Source organism: Heliconius melpomene, chromosome 16 (genome assembly GCF_056956725.1).
Source record: "Heliconius melpomene rosina isolate 202511_hmr_F chromosome 16, ASM5695672v1, whole genome shotgun sequence".
Classification (NCBI taxonomy): Eukaryota; Metazoa; Arthropoda; class Insecta; order Lepidoptera; family Nymphalidae; genus Heliconius; species Heliconius melpomene.
This window is the reverse complement of record NC_140404.1, coordinates 6,293,785-6,309,968: the sequence shown is the minus strand read 5'-3', so window position 1 is coordinate 6,309,968 and position 16,184 is coordinate 6,293,785. Positions and strand designations below refer to the sequence as shown.

At 32.0% G+C, this 16,184-nt stretch overlaps 2 protein-coding genes across 8 annotated transcripts in view; both read right to left on the bottom strand.

Moving 5' to 3' along the window:
• The window catches only part of Actn (alpha actinin), a 36,481-nt gene extending 24,198 nt beyond the window's left edge, over positions 1–12,283 (bottom strand). For all 4 annotated transcript variants that reach the window (XM_085199476.1, XM_085199474.1, XM_085199473.1 and 1 more), the window contains exon 1: positions 12,029–12,283. In XM_085199476.1, coding sequence (XP_085055602.1) covers positions 12,029–12,151 — 123 coding nt within the window. In that variant the 5' untranslated portion in view covers positions 12,152–12,283. The remainder of the gene's footprint in view (positions 1–12,028) is intronic.
• A 528-nt stretch (positions 12,284–12,811) lies between these two features.
• rsh (Rap GTPase activating protein radish) overlaps positions 12,812–16,184 on the bottom strand; it is a 180,718-nt gene continuing 177,345 nt past the window's right edge. For all 4 annotated transcript variants that reach the window (XM_085199470.1, XM_085199472.1, XM_085199469.1 and 1 more), the window contains one exon: positions 12,812–16,111. In XM_085199470.1, coding sequence (XP_085055596.1) covers positions 15,596–16,111 — 516 coding nt within the window. In that variant the 3' untranslated portion in view covers positions 12,812–15,595. The remainder of the gene's footprint in view (positions 16,112–16,184) is intronic.

The following is a 16,184-nucleotide window of genomic DNA, read 5'->3' as shown; positions in this document are numbered from 1 at the left end:
TGTATGTTCTTAGAATCTAGTACAGTTAAAATAAAGATAGGAGGTCAAACACACGTTCCGGTCGAAAGGCAACAATGATCATTTGTATTATCTAGTTCCGTTGCGGTTCATCTAGCCGAAATATAATCGTGTTTTAACTTCTTCCCTTGAACTAACTAATCAAAGTTTTAATTGGACGGTAAAACAATGACCTACTGGAGATCGAATTAAAATAATAACTTTCTTTATTTCTGCATTTCTTCGCTCTGGTGTCGAGGTAAACTCAACCGCAATGCCTCCAGAAATGGTAGAATGGTAGAAAGTGAGGGTCTTAATACTGGGTTCCCTCTGCCTATCCTGCTGTGTGCGGGATACGGCGTAAAGCTGATTTAATTTTTGATTTAATTTTCTGTATAAATTTAAACTTGGCCAAAAGATAAAGTAAGATTATACGTGTTATATTTAATTTAAATAGTATTATATATTTTTTAATTATGTCATAGATTTCATGGACATATTCCTGATGCAGCTGTTTTTGCCTATCAGATCTCCAAGCGATAGGTTAAGTGGGGGGAAATGGATAGTGATGAAAAAAAGTGTTTTTTTCCTATTCCTATCATAGTATTAATTTAAATATATTTGGCGTTGTTACTCATATATTACAAGTAGATGTTAAATATATTATATAACCTAAAATAGGCACGTAAAAAAGATATTATGCTAAATTACATCTTTGTATAAAGACGCCTATATGGTGAGCAATTTACTACAAATACAGAATGACAATGTAACAAAACAAAAGAGACGCCCGTGGCAAGGCGAGTACGATAGCTATGTTGGGACATACATATTACATGGACTCAAAAGGATTGCCACGCCTTGTTAAAAGTGAAACATTTAAATATATATTTTTTCAGTTTCACGCTGTATCCCGCATGTAGCAGGATAGACAGAGGGAGTGTAGTGTTAAGACACTCCGCTCTCCACTTTCCGCCGAATTCTAGAGGCATTGCGTGTTGCCTAATATACCTATTAAAAACAAAGCTTTTCAAAAGTAATGTATTGTATGAAAATATTAACTAGGTCATATAAATAATGTTTTTTTTTGTGAAATTTATTTAGTTTAATATTTTACGTAATGAACTGCCTGAATTTATTTGGTATCTCAAATATCTGTGGCTATTTATAGTAATTGTTAGTTAAAAGGTACTTTATTTCTTAATCACTAATTAGTGAGCGTTTTTTAAAGTAAACAACAGGGTTACCAGCCAAAAAAACATAACACCTACTCAAGAGACCATTTGGAAAGCCGCCATTTACAGTCTTCTATTGTTAGTTTCAGCATTTTAAAATACCAAAGTATATACATATAGTAGAGCACTCAGCAGCGTCTGACTGTGAAAACCGAAGGCTGTGAGTTCAATTCCCTTTCGATGGAATGTATTATTTTCTTTTCCTCATTCTATTGAATCGTCTCGAAATTGTGCGGAAAGTGGAGAACGGAGTGCCTTAACACTAAATTCACCATGCCTTGAATTATAAAATATATAGGTATCGGCATTTAGACGACGTTAGCCTAGCACGTTGATGTTTTAATGAAGTCATAATTCTCTGTAGTCGAAACAAAGTCAAGGTTTCGTAGTTATATTGACTTGAGATTAGTTCTCAGAAATATAACTTGGATATTACCTGAATCTTAATAGTTTTTTATTTATTTTAAATAAATGATTTATAATGTCTCTACTTTATATTTATTTATATATTTATTAAAACAAATGGGGATCAGCTCATAAGACCAATTTATGTGTCATTGTTGCCTCGGGTAGAATGTTTTCTGGGGTTTTATATTCATTTAATAAATATATTACCTTTAACAGGAAATAAGAGATTCATTGATCCACTTTAATATATTATATTATTAAAGTATAATTTAACTGAATAATCCACAAATCCAATAATTTTTTAAATAAACTATAAATACTTTTAGTCTAAAATATAACTGCCAAATAATAATTAATGCATCGGAAGGCCCATAAAATATAGTACTAAAATATCTTAATACTTATCTCAGGTTAATATGAATGTTCTACAGTCGTTCGAAGCCCTAAAAGAATAATAATCCTTTTTCAAAGTAGGTATTTCAATGAAATAGTTGACATTTACAATATACCTACAGTTATATAGTTTGTATTGATAAAGAACCAGTTATGAGCAACGAATAACAGACCATACCCATATATTTCTTAATGTGATAGAAACTGGTACGTGTGAGATACTGCTTTCTGTTATTTTTTTCCTATACTTACACAACACCGTTAGTAAAGTATATTATTAGAATTGATGAAAATTTTAAATATATTTTATTAATTTCATTCTGGCATATAGCAGGGTTAACAGAGGGAACCCAGTGTAGAGATCCGTTCCCCAATTTATGTGTGTTGAGTGGCGTAACTCAACGCTGTGATTCGTCTTGTTGCTGTTGTACTAGAGCGAGGAAATAAAAAAATTAAGGCATAAACCTTACGATTTTAGTCACAAGCTGTGCAACTGCGCTACGACGGCGTATAATATAATGGAAAAATGTCTATAAATATAGAACTTACATAACACTCTCGTACCGTAGTTCCATCATCTAGCACAAATGCAACACTAATCTTTAGTTTTACTTATAAATATCTTACAACCAGTATTTATAACTAAGATTTATATTAATAAACTAGGGGGCGCGCGCAGCTTCGCCTGCTTATTGGACCCTTAGGGGGTCAATTATAATAAACCACGAAACATATGTTTAATTATATGTTTTTAAGAGTCGCAATTTCAAAGTTTATAAAAATCGGTGCCGATTTAAATTTTTTTTCATACAAACTTTCAACCCCTATGTGACCCCTGTAGGGTTAAAATTTTTCAAAATCCCTTCTTAGTGGATGTCTAGATTAAGAAAGTAAACATCTGTCCAAATTTCACGTTTCTACCATCAGCAGTTACGGCTGTGAGTGGGTCTTACCTCAGTCAGTGAGGACAAGTCCTTTTATATATATAGATTAAATACTATTAAAAATTGCATATTTCCATACACCAATAACTCATTTCTTTTTCTTTCAATATAAATTGAATGGATAAAAAAAACATGTGATCCGGAGCCCTACATTTCCTGATATGGGGAAAGCGGTACATGGTGTTTACGGTGCGAGGCAAGAATGCGACGCAGCACCGTTGACACCAGTATTACCTAATTTGGAGCCAATTAACTTAATGTCTTCAGTCGTCATTTCAAGTTAAATCACTGTTAAGATATATTTGAATACTTTTTAAAAGTGAACGTCTCGTAATAAATATTGAATAATTAAATTTATATTGCTTGGACTTTGTTTTTGGTTAATATAATAAGAAAAAAATATATTAAAATATTTTTTTAACGTTATTTACTTTTTGTCAACACATTTACCTGCCTACTTTAATATAATAATTTATTTCTATATTTTTATTCGGAACTGACTGAATAATAAAAATAAATTTATTTATTAACTAGTGGACCCGAACGCGGCTACGTCCGCTTGAACTTTAAGAATATTTATTAAATATATTTATGAAAATATTTTCAACAACAATAGAGAGATGCGTTAAGCAAACTCATTTTGGGTGACGTTATCTAACAACAAACTTTGCAAATCGTTGCTTAGCAACGCGATGGTTGTTATTAACATGGCGGAATAAATAGCATGTCAAATTAATAAGTATTTTAATATATTGATATATATCGAAAATATTACAAATATGAGAAAAAAAAGTATCCTATATTCATCCCGAGACCCTCAAGTATCTGTATATGAGTATTTTATCACAATTAAATTAGCGGTTTGGCCCTGATTGCGTAAAAGACAGACAGACAGACAGACAGAGTTACTTTCGAATTTATAATATAGGTATGGATAATTACTTGTACCTAGTACACAAATGTGTTATTTATATGGATACAGATAAATTTTAGATTAAATTCTATATTAGCCTTATAATAATTTTATAACTCTTTAACTAGGATAAGTAAAAAAAATGAATATAGCATCTTAAATTACAACATAAATCCAAATCCCGCAATAAATTTTAGATACTTAAAAACTTTTAAAGAGATTTCTCCCTCGTTGATCTATTGTCCACTGCAGGCGAGGACGGGGGGTTCAAATAAATAATAATTCGAAAGTTCCCCTCTCAGTTACGACGGCTGCTGGGCTTATCAGAGCAGATTATCGCCTGAGATAGAACCAGGAGTGATAAGGACAGCAAGTAAGTTTAATGCATTGTATGATAAAAACTTCGGTTTGCTACCCGTATTGTATTGCACACTGTATCCCGTATAATGCAGGGTAGGCACCTAGTGGAACCTAGGGGAACCTAGTGTTAAAACATTACTTTTCGTTGAATTTTCAAGGCATTGTTTGTTAAATGGCGGGACTCAAGTCTCGGTTTTGGCCTTGGTATCATAGCGAAGAAGATATTCATAAATAATAATTTATTGCCCCGAATGGTAATTGAACCCACACCCGTCGCGTTACAGCCATCTTGCGCCACGCCAGTCTCAATGGCAATGTACAAGTACATACGTATGAAGTACTATTGGAATTAAATATAGTATAAACTATTTTCTAATTATAAAAGCAAGTGAGTGTAAGCAATTTGCGTAGGTGTGAGGACAGACACAGAAATAGACTTTGGCAACGGTTGACTTGCAATGTGGCTATTTGATCTAAACTCGTCTATCCGTTTCAAATTTGTAAGATTTATATTTTTTGATCATCGATCAGAGTTGACTTAATTATAGATATTGGTCACTTTTTCTACACAGAGTCCAAAGTTTTGTTTTATAATTGTAGTAAAAGATATAGATTTGTTTTCTTTTCGTCTATTTTGCATTCCAAGACATATAGAAACTCTAGTAATTCTATATTTTATTCTTTATTTAATACTTAACTTTACTTTCACATAAGATATTTTTTGTTTACGCTTTATCCCGTGTATAGCATAGTAGGTAGAGCAAATATAATGTTGAGACACTCCGTTCCCCACTTTCCGCCGAATTTTTCCTTGCATTTCCTATTTTTGCCTTGGTATCAGAGCGAACAGATGAAAATATTAGTAAATAATAATTCACAGAATAAATAACATATTTTAAACATTTAACATTTGTTCCATTTAAATATATTTGACAAACAATTATTGTTGTTATATTCAAAAACATCACATGTTAATAGAACATTGAAGTTGAGTAATGATAAGAGAAGTTGATAAGCAACACACCTGGGCGTAGGCGGGTCGGGTCAGCTCGCTTGTTGTTTTGAAATGTAGGTACTAACTACTTCACAGAACTATAGAAACGCGGCGAGCTACGACAATAGATGCATCCTTCTTGTTAGTTTGGACCCCATATTCCATTTCACGAGGTTTTGTTAGCCTTGTGGCGTTCTTGTGTGAAAGCCTGAGTAACGAGTTAGTCTTAAGCACAATTTTCTTAGCTATTACATTTTTATTAATGGTTATGTGAAACACTAAAAATATATTTTAAATCTTATTAAAATTATTGTGACATATTTGTTAATAGTAATGTATGAAACATTCACCATAGAGAATTTTATCAATGAAGTTGTACGTGATTTTTTTTAAATAAATTAAATTATATTTGATTATATTTGAGGCCGTAGTTGCGCAGTGGCACAAGTGTGACAGTAAACGCGACAGTTATAACTTCGATTCGCATTTGGGGGAATGAAATGTTTAATATTTTAGTTCCACCACTCAAGAATTCGGTGAAAAGTGAGGAACGAAGTGTCACAACACTACATTCCCATGTTCCCTCTGTCTACTCTACTATGTGCAGGACACAGGGTACAACAAAAAAAAATGATTACCCAGAATACCAGCACAATAAGTAAGTTATTAATCAAAAATAATAATAGATGTCAAAACTAAACACTCTACCTTGTATGAGTGAAGTATCTACTCGTATTAAATTAAGTTACATGATGACTGTATAATTTAATATGTCCACATATTTAGAACCCCACGAGCGTCGAACCGGTCTCTTTGGTGGTGTTTGTGACGTGGGTTTATTTGTGGTTATTTACGAAGCATGTCGTTTGAAGAAGAAAGAACTACCTACTCGTATGTCTTCGATAATTATTTCAATTGAAACTATGATTATGATCATTTCTATTAATCAATGTATTTATTTTATAAGTGATAATAATATTTTATTACTGTTATTATTGTAGAAGTTTTATGATAACAAGTAATAGTCCAAAAGACAATTTATTATTATAGCTTTGCGTTTTATTCTGTATAGAACAGGTTAGGCGTAGGGAACCCAAGATCCACTCTCCAATTCGAGACAGTGGAGTTTTCCCAGAGTAGAGCAATTAAAATAAATCATTCCCCCGAGTGTGAATCGAACCGACAACTATCGCCTGTGCCACTCCAGCACGATAGCTTAAAATTAAAAATATTAATCTAACCCATACAACCATGTAATAAAAACCTAAATACATATTAAAAATATAGTAAGTAATATAAACCACTATTTACATATATATTGATAACACGAGTACCACTTAGAAAGTTAAGTTTCTCCGCGTTATGTTAATGTGTACCCACTATCACTGTTAGAGTTCAATGCTCAAGGTCGCCAGCTTAGAGTTGTAGGCTTTTTAGACGTTAGGCGACAAGTTTTTGTTTACTTTTTGTTAGTTTATACATTTTAGAAATCTAGTTTAGTAATAAATTAATTTATACAAATACGAGTAGAGTTCTTATTTATGTAGCGTAAGTCAGTGAGGACGTGGTGTTTAGACACTTCGTCTCCATTAAAACACTTACGTTCCCCACATAATTCTGGTGGCATTGTGAGTTGAAATATTAAATATTTTCTTTTATCGAGTGAAAATAGAACCCGACGTGAATTGAACGCAACGTTTTACGTCCTTATTGTTTGTATTATAAAGTAAAAACTATGGAGGAAAAAGTTGAGTCGGCAAATATCACATTGCAGCTATCTATAATGTTGAAATTTAATTTAATTTAATAATTTTTTGAAGAATAATTTGATTTAATATAAGTATACAAATTCAACTTAAACATTTCCATTAAAAATAGTTGAAAATTTTATAAAAAACGACTGTTTTTAAATGAAAGCTATACTTAAAAAAACTTTTAGTATAGATAGGTACGTGAAAACAGATCATAATTTAATAAAAACTGACAGCTAAAAAAAACAGCGAAATGTTTTTATCTCTTCCAATCTATTAAACGATATCGAAATTAGAAACATAAATTTTAACAAACTGCCTAAAATTATAATAAGTGAAAGTGTACGTATATTGGGGCACCAGTTTTGAAAGGCAATATACAATTTTTCCGGTTCCATTCGACCTTTATAAATAAATGTTCCTATGAATAATTAATTAAAATTAATAAACATGTTTTTCTTATATATATTTTTGTATATTGTGATACAGACTCGGCGGGAGTCTTACGGGTATCTTAGGTACCTCCCAATGTCGTTTGTAGCTTTTAAAAGCTGTGCACAGCTAGCACAGTTATATATAAGTCCTATGTGCCTTGTAATTTCGATCTGGGACACAGTAATGAACACACCACTGTTTGGCAGTAGAATATATGGTGAAATACATAGTCTTTACAATCTACATACATTTCTGAACGCGCAAAATATATAGTAAGGCTTAAGAGACATAAAAGGGGTCACGAGGTAACATGTATGTAATGTAGTCGAGGTAATATGTAGGTAACTTGTTAGTTTCACTGCTTTATTTAAAATAAAAAAAATCGCAATAAATCGCAAATACAATACATATTTTTGAACGAACGAACTATTTTAAACTATTTATTGGAACAAATAACATTATTAAGAGGATGACTACGATTCGTGGGGTTGACTCATCATGCAATGCCTTGAAAACTTGGCGGAAGAAAAGAAGAAAATTGAACGGAGTGTCTTAACACTAAATTACCTCTACCTACCCTGCTGTGGTGGAAGGGGGCCTGATATACAGTGTGAAGTTGAAAAAAACCATTATCCTTTCATTTAAAAAAATTGTGTTTCCGTTCTATTTCATAATAAACAACGATAATTAGATAACATTGTGTAAAGCTAGTATAAAGGACAGTCGATAGTTTTTGCAGAACCTGTTCCGTTAACAATGCTAAGTGGTTGGACGTGGGCAGGAACTGTCATAGATACTCGTGCTCGGGTAAACATTAGCACCGCGGATGTGGTTTTACTTTGTCACCAATAGTGAATGATATACGAGTATTTTAACTTAAATTATAAAATCAATATTTAAAATACTGTCGTTTATTGGCATAATAGTCATTAAATATTACTTAAAAAGTTTCACTTTTATATCACGAAATAAAAATCAAAAATGATTATTTATGCTAAATTTAAATAGGTTCCATTAGTTTCAATATCGATAACAAAATGATTTGCATGAAACGTCAGAAAAAGTTAAAAATGTGATTATTTTAAAATATAATAATACGAGCAGCTGCAAATAACTGCGTCAAGGCCACCACAGTTTAGCTTTAGAAGAATATTTGAAAATCACGGTGCCATCTCCAAACCCTGAGTTAGTTCATTCAGTCATTCAATCTGAATTCACTGTTAGTTCATCGAGTCATCAACATTCAGTCTTCGACCGAGATGCAATACAAGTAATTTATGATCGATTTTTCAATGCATTTTATGTTTAAATTGTGAAATTTTCACCATGTTCTTTCGAATGTTTTTTGGACTAGTGCCAACAGTCAGCCAACGGAGACAAGGAAAAAATAGCTGTCACGCGTTACGTAATCCACGTACACGGCGTCAACAATCCATCAAGCAACGGTTTAAAATCTACCAGCATATCTTTTTCATATTCATATCTTTCTCATCTTGCAGACGTGAGAACCTAGCTGGAATCCCGTTCTAGATTTTTCTATTCCTTATATTTATAAATTAACTATCGGCCCGCCCGCGGCTTCGCCTCCGTGATCTACGTTATTATTAATTTCTGTCTCCATGAGTACCTACGTCCTATAAGTGACGTCCATGCAAAATTTGAGACTCCTAGCATTTGTAGTAACGAAGTTTCATACAAACTTTCAACCCCAAAAAGAACCCCTTAGAAGTCGAATATTGCAAATTCCCGTCTTAGCGAGCACCTACCTCCTATAAGTAACTCCTATACAAAATTTCAGATTCCTAGCACTTGTAGTTTATGAGATTTCGTGATGAGTGAGTGACCTTTCGATTTTATATATATAGATTAGAACCCATAATAAATGCTTGTAAATAGTTGTAAATAATATAAATCTACATTTATATAAAACATATAAAATAGCGGCGAGAAAAAAATAAACTAACAACAATGAATGCACTTGCAATGTTTTGAACGTGTAATAAATTTTGGTCAGGACGATAAAATCTGGTATGTAATGCTTATCGGCAGTCAATGACCTCGGATTAAGGGGAATTATGCGAAAGGTATGCCAAGGTGATAACTTATGTATTTAGTGGCAACAAAGGTATTTGAGCTTCGATTCGATACGGATTGAAAATATAATAAAAATCTCCATTATTCCAATCTTATTATTTTTTTCTCCGTTTTGGTGGCCTTTGCAATGATAGATATATATTATTATTTATATTGACTTCTGAATGTGTGAAACCAAGAACTTTCCATATAATAAACTTTCTTCACGATATTAAGATTCGAATCCATGTCGATTTCGTATATTTTGGCCATCACTTTTATTTACCAATTATAGTTTCAATTCTCAATAATTTTAAACTTTTACTGTTTTTAGGATGGTTAAAGTAATAGGTCCATCAGAAGCTTTCATGTCGAGAGAGTCGTAATAGTCATATGTAAATTTGTTAATTTATTGGTAGTTCCGTCTTCCTTAGCACTTTCACGGCCGATTTCTACAACATCCAGATGTTATTAATATAATTTTGGTTTAGATATAATTAATGATTGAAATTGACAAATAATTTAATCAAAGAAATCTACTTTAAAATGTAATCTTACTTAAGCCAGATATTTTTTTTCTTGATTTCCATCTGTGAAAAATCAGTGTTTGAATAGTGCTATTAGAAAATTGCTAAACGGCCTGTTTTGATACTGTATTTTAAGTACTAAATATTATCGTCTTTTATAATGTTTACTAAATAGTTAAATTATCAATTTGCTTGACCTCTACAAACGTACAAAATTACAAATGAATCATAATTGCCGGATTTAATAATCGTCACGTTTTCCTTTTTTGGTATTGGACAAGGAAAATTAAATGTGCTAGTGACCTCCTTGAGGAAGTGCGTTTTTAGTGTGCGGTGCGCTTATGAGTAAGTAAGATAAGTTCTCAGACCCATCTGAAGCTCGACCGCGACATTGACCCGTCAGCCACGTACGGCCAATGCACCGGGGGCTTGTCGCAGGGTCTTTGTTTATACTGTGCTATAGGAAACATGCCTTATACTGTGCTATAGCCCATGCCTCATACTGTGCTATAGGATACATGCCTCATACTGTGCTATAGGATACATGTCTCATACTGTGCTATAGGATACAAGCCTACGAGACGTCGCGTCGGTCGTTATCCTTTATTCCTTATGCAAACACTTTACGTTGCCATCTAATGTACAAAAAGTACAGCAATTACTGCCTTTTAGGGTTTTTGTTGATGCGGAATTTGTTTTATCAGGCCCGCGTAATTAGAATGCTAGTGTTTTTAAGGTGAAGTCATTAATTATGCTGATCTTTATTGATTGGAAACTCGACTGCATTAAAACTTTCTTAATTAAAAAATATATATATTAAAGCATAATTATATAAAATAATAATAATAATAGCAACGATCGGTATAGGTTGAAAATAGTTTTTAATAAAATAGTGATTGGCATTTTTGTTGTCTTCCTCAAATAACCTAGCCCTACTAGAGTGCTTTCGCAACTTGTTAATGACATTCCTCTCGGGTTGAGCTCACGGGGTGCGTCACAGCGTTCGTCATAGAGCTTCAAACCTTCACGTACAGTACGATCGACGAGTCGTGGGCGCTGAAGTTAGGTTTTCTAATCTTTGCGCATTTTTACTCGGGAAGAAAATAATCAAAAGAAAGAAAAATACTAAAACCAAATCTGTGCAGTAATTTACAGCAAACTTCAGGATAGTCACAACTCGTTGACTGTACTGTAAATGGCAGTTATTAGATGAATTTTCACGTACGTTTCGAGGCTACAGTTTCCCTGAAACGCGTGTTTCGCGGTGACGCAAAGTCAGACGCCCGCGCTTTCAGCGGCGCCTGCGTCGGACCCATTTTAGGACATGACTAACGGAAATTCGATTCCTCTCGCTCCGGCCCGTTCCCGCCCGTGGGACGCGCCGTGCACCCGTCTCGCTCGCACCTAAAGCTTCAAGAAATCTTTTAATAGTGTCCACGGCCGCGATCTACTTTCAATTTGCGGCGGGAAATTCTAAATTATTATGTCAATTTTCCGATTTGTGACATTCGTTTTGTTTTTAATGATTTTAATTAACGTAACTCATTAGTTAATTATGAACGTAACTCATTAGTTAATTATGAATGTAATACGATATTTTTTTTATATTACAGAAATATATAAAGTTTTTTTAATTTATTGTTTTTTAATAAAATTTGTTATGTCACAGTGTTTAGTTCTTGACTTTGGAATGTCTGGCTCGTTTATATTCATAAAGCAGGCGCTATCTAAAAATAGATTCATAATCTGATTTTGTAATAAGCACTATCAATAACGCTAGTTGGTTCTTAAAATAACTTCTATAATAGTATTATTAATAATCATGGGGGTATTTATTAATATTTCTGGTAGACATAATATCATAAACATAAACACCATAAATATGAGTCACGAGCGTGATAAGGATATAGTTAACAATTTATTGCGATTTAACCACGAAATATTTTAATTCCAACGATATTACTTAAAACCATTGCGAATTTGTCGTTTTAAACTGACCTTTTTCTGTTGTTTCTCCCAAGCTGGGTCTAGTAGACCCTCGCGTTCCCACTCCTCCTCCTGTTCCATGTACCCATCCCCGTACTCATAGTTATTTGTTATCACCCCGTTGTCCATCATCATGGTCACCGCACTGACCGTCGATTTCGATGTTCGTTCGAGCCTATGACCGCGAACTCGTGTGTGTTAGTCCGCACCGCGCACTGCAACAGGCAGCCGGCCACACGCCCGCTGCAAGAAGACTGGCGCACGAGCGCTGCTGACGGCGGCGTGCGGAACTTACTACGCGCATTCCGTTTTACGCGCGCAGCTGTCACTGTGACAGCTTTATTTCTAATCTGTAATCAATGTCTGGTGTTGGCAACATTATTTGAATTATTTTTAAATGTTACCAACCCAGTGACGCCATCTTGTATTATGCATTTAAAAATAGCATTGGAATTTGTATGAAAAACCTTGTTTACTGTCCATAAATAAACTATTCAACTTCTGCTCAAAAAATCGTTTCTTTTTACACGATTTCATTGATATTCTTTATATTTGAATGGGGTGAACGATTATATTATTATGTAATTGTTTTTGGGTAATTGCTAATATATTAATTTAGGATGCTATTTATTATAGTTACAATATGTAATGTAAGGCTATATAAGTGGTTGATAGTACACTATTTATAGTCAATATATAGCATATATTTAAAATATGCTATAAAACGATAAGGATTATTACATAGAAATATCAAAATAATATTTGAAAGGATAATAAATTGAAAAAATTTCAAAATACACAAAAAAAAATTTATTCACCACATAAATTTTCTTGAATAATAGTCTTGCTCACGCAAAATAACAGATATAATAGATATAATTTTGTATTTCTTGAAGATCCCATTTATTAACATACTTTATAGCAACATCCACGATCACAGGAAGGTAAAAATTTTGGAATAGAAAAGTTATTAACCATAGAGTTTGACATGCCATTAACATTTGGTGTTTCTACAAATTAATAACTATTTTATATATATAGTACATATATGAGTATTACACATAATGGAATAGTTTATAAGCATTTATGCAACACTGACTGAAATAAATATACAATTGTTTTAATTGTTCTAGAAGAAATATAAACACAAGTCCAGATTATCATAAAAGGTTTCTTTTTCACGAATAAAATATATAATTTATTTTTTTGCAAGTCAATATTTTAAGCTGGAATAACATTTCAAAAACATATTCACATAGCATAACATCGCAAGGTTTAGAGGCATTTATTATTTTCATACATAAAATAGTAGGTACACAGTATTTGTTATAGAAGGATTTTTTAACTTTTAGACTATCATATAAAATATTTAACATGGATATATTGGTAGGTATGTAACAGTTTATGATTATTATTGTGTTTTAATGAAAAAAAAAACGAAATACTGAGACTAACTGCGTTTTTCAATTCTATACAATATGTAAGATACCAGACCTACTTGGTTTAATAATGATGATCAAGATATCTAGACACATATCCACAGACGAACAGTTTTAAAAAAATATAGATCTACTTCCTTAGGATAACATTTAATATTATTAATAATACTGACGAAAATATTTTCCTTGGTGTTTCTTTATACTAATTGTCCTTTTTTGTCAGTGCTCTTTAAACTTTACGATCAGATAAATCAGTAATGTTTCAGACATACAAATAAAGCTATAAATAAATTCATAATTTAAATCAATATAATAATAAATTTAATTGTTAAGTTCTTAATAATATGAAAAAAGCTAAGGAAGCAAAATATTATACAATACATACCAATATGTTGTATAGGGTAACATTGGTAATTAGTATTTATGACTTAAGAGTACTTAATTATTCTAAAAACGTTTGGTTCAGAAATATTTTAACAATTTACATACATGTCATCTTATTTAACATGTAAGAGTGGAAGATCTTAGAATAGGTATCTTCTCTAAATTTATTTTTTTATTATAGGTATATTTATATATATAGATATATTATATAGATTGCAGTCTGTTTATCGTTATTTTTTATCATTCGTTACAAAGCAAACACAGACTGCATTGTTTGGATGTATATTGAATTAAATGTATGAAATATATGTAATGAAATAAATTAATCTTGACTCCTCTATTTAATATATGCAAAAGAAATGATTAATATAAAATAATTTATAAGTAAATAGATTTAAATTTCTTCAAAGGCATATAGATTCAAATTCATCAGTATTTTTAAAACAATGAACTGGATAAATACTTCAATCAATGAGATATATTGGGACATTTACAAACACGTAATAACATATTTCGTACATTCTAGAACACGATAATAGGAAAATACCGACAGATTTGATTATATGTTTTTTATATATTTATACGTTTATTCAACACAGATATATAATTTGGTAAAAATTAACAATGGGGATATATTATAATATTTATTAATTATGGTAATTTTGACATCCATTCAAGGTAAACACTACAATGTAGGCACACAAAGGTATAATGGGAAATTTAAAGCTTCACTTGTAGAATAAAATATATATATATACAAGTTGTAAATGTTGTACATTTAATATATAAGATTGTGCGAATCACAGGAGAGGAGAGCGTTTATATTCAACTACAACGACGACAATGAATAAAAATAAATATATTTTCTATCTTTTATAGAGCAAAGTTACATTAAAAACGATATACCAATCTTTAATATTTGAATTTAACTCATTTTAAAACAAAATTCAATGGTTTTGCTCTATAAAAGTTACGTCAAAATAATAATTATAAACTTCCTACAGCAGTATGAAGATATTTCACTTGACTTCGACTACACATTGTACTCTACACAAACATAAACCATTTGCCATATATTTTTTTACCAAATAGACTATATACTTATATAGTAATGTAACATTATACATCTAACATTTAGAATTCGATTACATGTGTCAATAATATACTTATTTTTAGTCAGCAGTCAGTCATTTATTCGTATGCCGTCATCTAAAAGCAGTTAATTTGCATGGATCTTGGGGGGCTAAACATAACGTGGTAAACGTTTAAAGATAGAAGATGTATCCAAAGACTAATTAATTAATACAATGAGCAAACTGATTCCGCTATTTAGTGAACTGTCAGGGCGGATATTTTTCATTCATAAGTTTATATTTAATTTATAAATTATAACTAAACAAATCCCCAGCTCGTGATCCATTTAGCTATTTCCAAAATCTCAAAATTTAAACTTGTTTTATCGTAATAAATGCATCAATATTAGCAAATGTCGGTTTGTTTATTCGTTAGCTAAACGCTTTCTCAATGTTGGTACCAAAAATAGAGATGATTATGCTGAACACGTCTAGCTAGATGTAAAAAATATAGGTATCAATGAACAACAACAAGGAATATACTCGAGAAGTGTACAAATATTTCTCGCACCTACTAAAGTACATCTATAACAATAATACTTTTGAAGGCGTCAACATACCACAATGAGAAGAACCCGTTCTATCGTAATCTATCTAATACACTGATAACCTTCACAGCTCCTTTATATACCGTAGTCGAAACTTTCAAATTCGGAGTACCTTGAATCCTGCTTCTGCAGTCGTTGCTGGCATGCTTCTAAATAGTCTTCTTGGATCCTATACATTCCAGAGTTTGCCTGATACATGAGCGTTTCTAGGATGCGTTCATTTTTGATCGCTTTAGATGGCAAAACAACTTTAATGAGCTCCTGCGGTGATATCCTATATAGTTTTAAGTCCCTCGCTAATCTATCCATAATGCATTTAAACTCATTTTTGGCATCAGTCTTATTGGCAGATTTAGATTTGATTTTGTTACGAGCCCAGCCCAGCATAGCTTCAAACTTCCTTACCTCAGGTACCTCGAGATTTCTGCACATTATCATTTGTACCATTGATTCTGAGAGGTTAAGGAATTCAGGAGTTTGGAACAGAGCGTATGCTCTTTGCTCTATAAAGGCTAAGATCATATTGACTAGTTCCGACGCTGATGTATACCGCCAGTAGTAATTTTCCAACGATATAAGCATGGTGCATACCTGTGTTAGAAACAAAAAAAATGAAAATTTTCTCTATTCAATTATTTTTAAATGATGATTTGGTAATGACTTA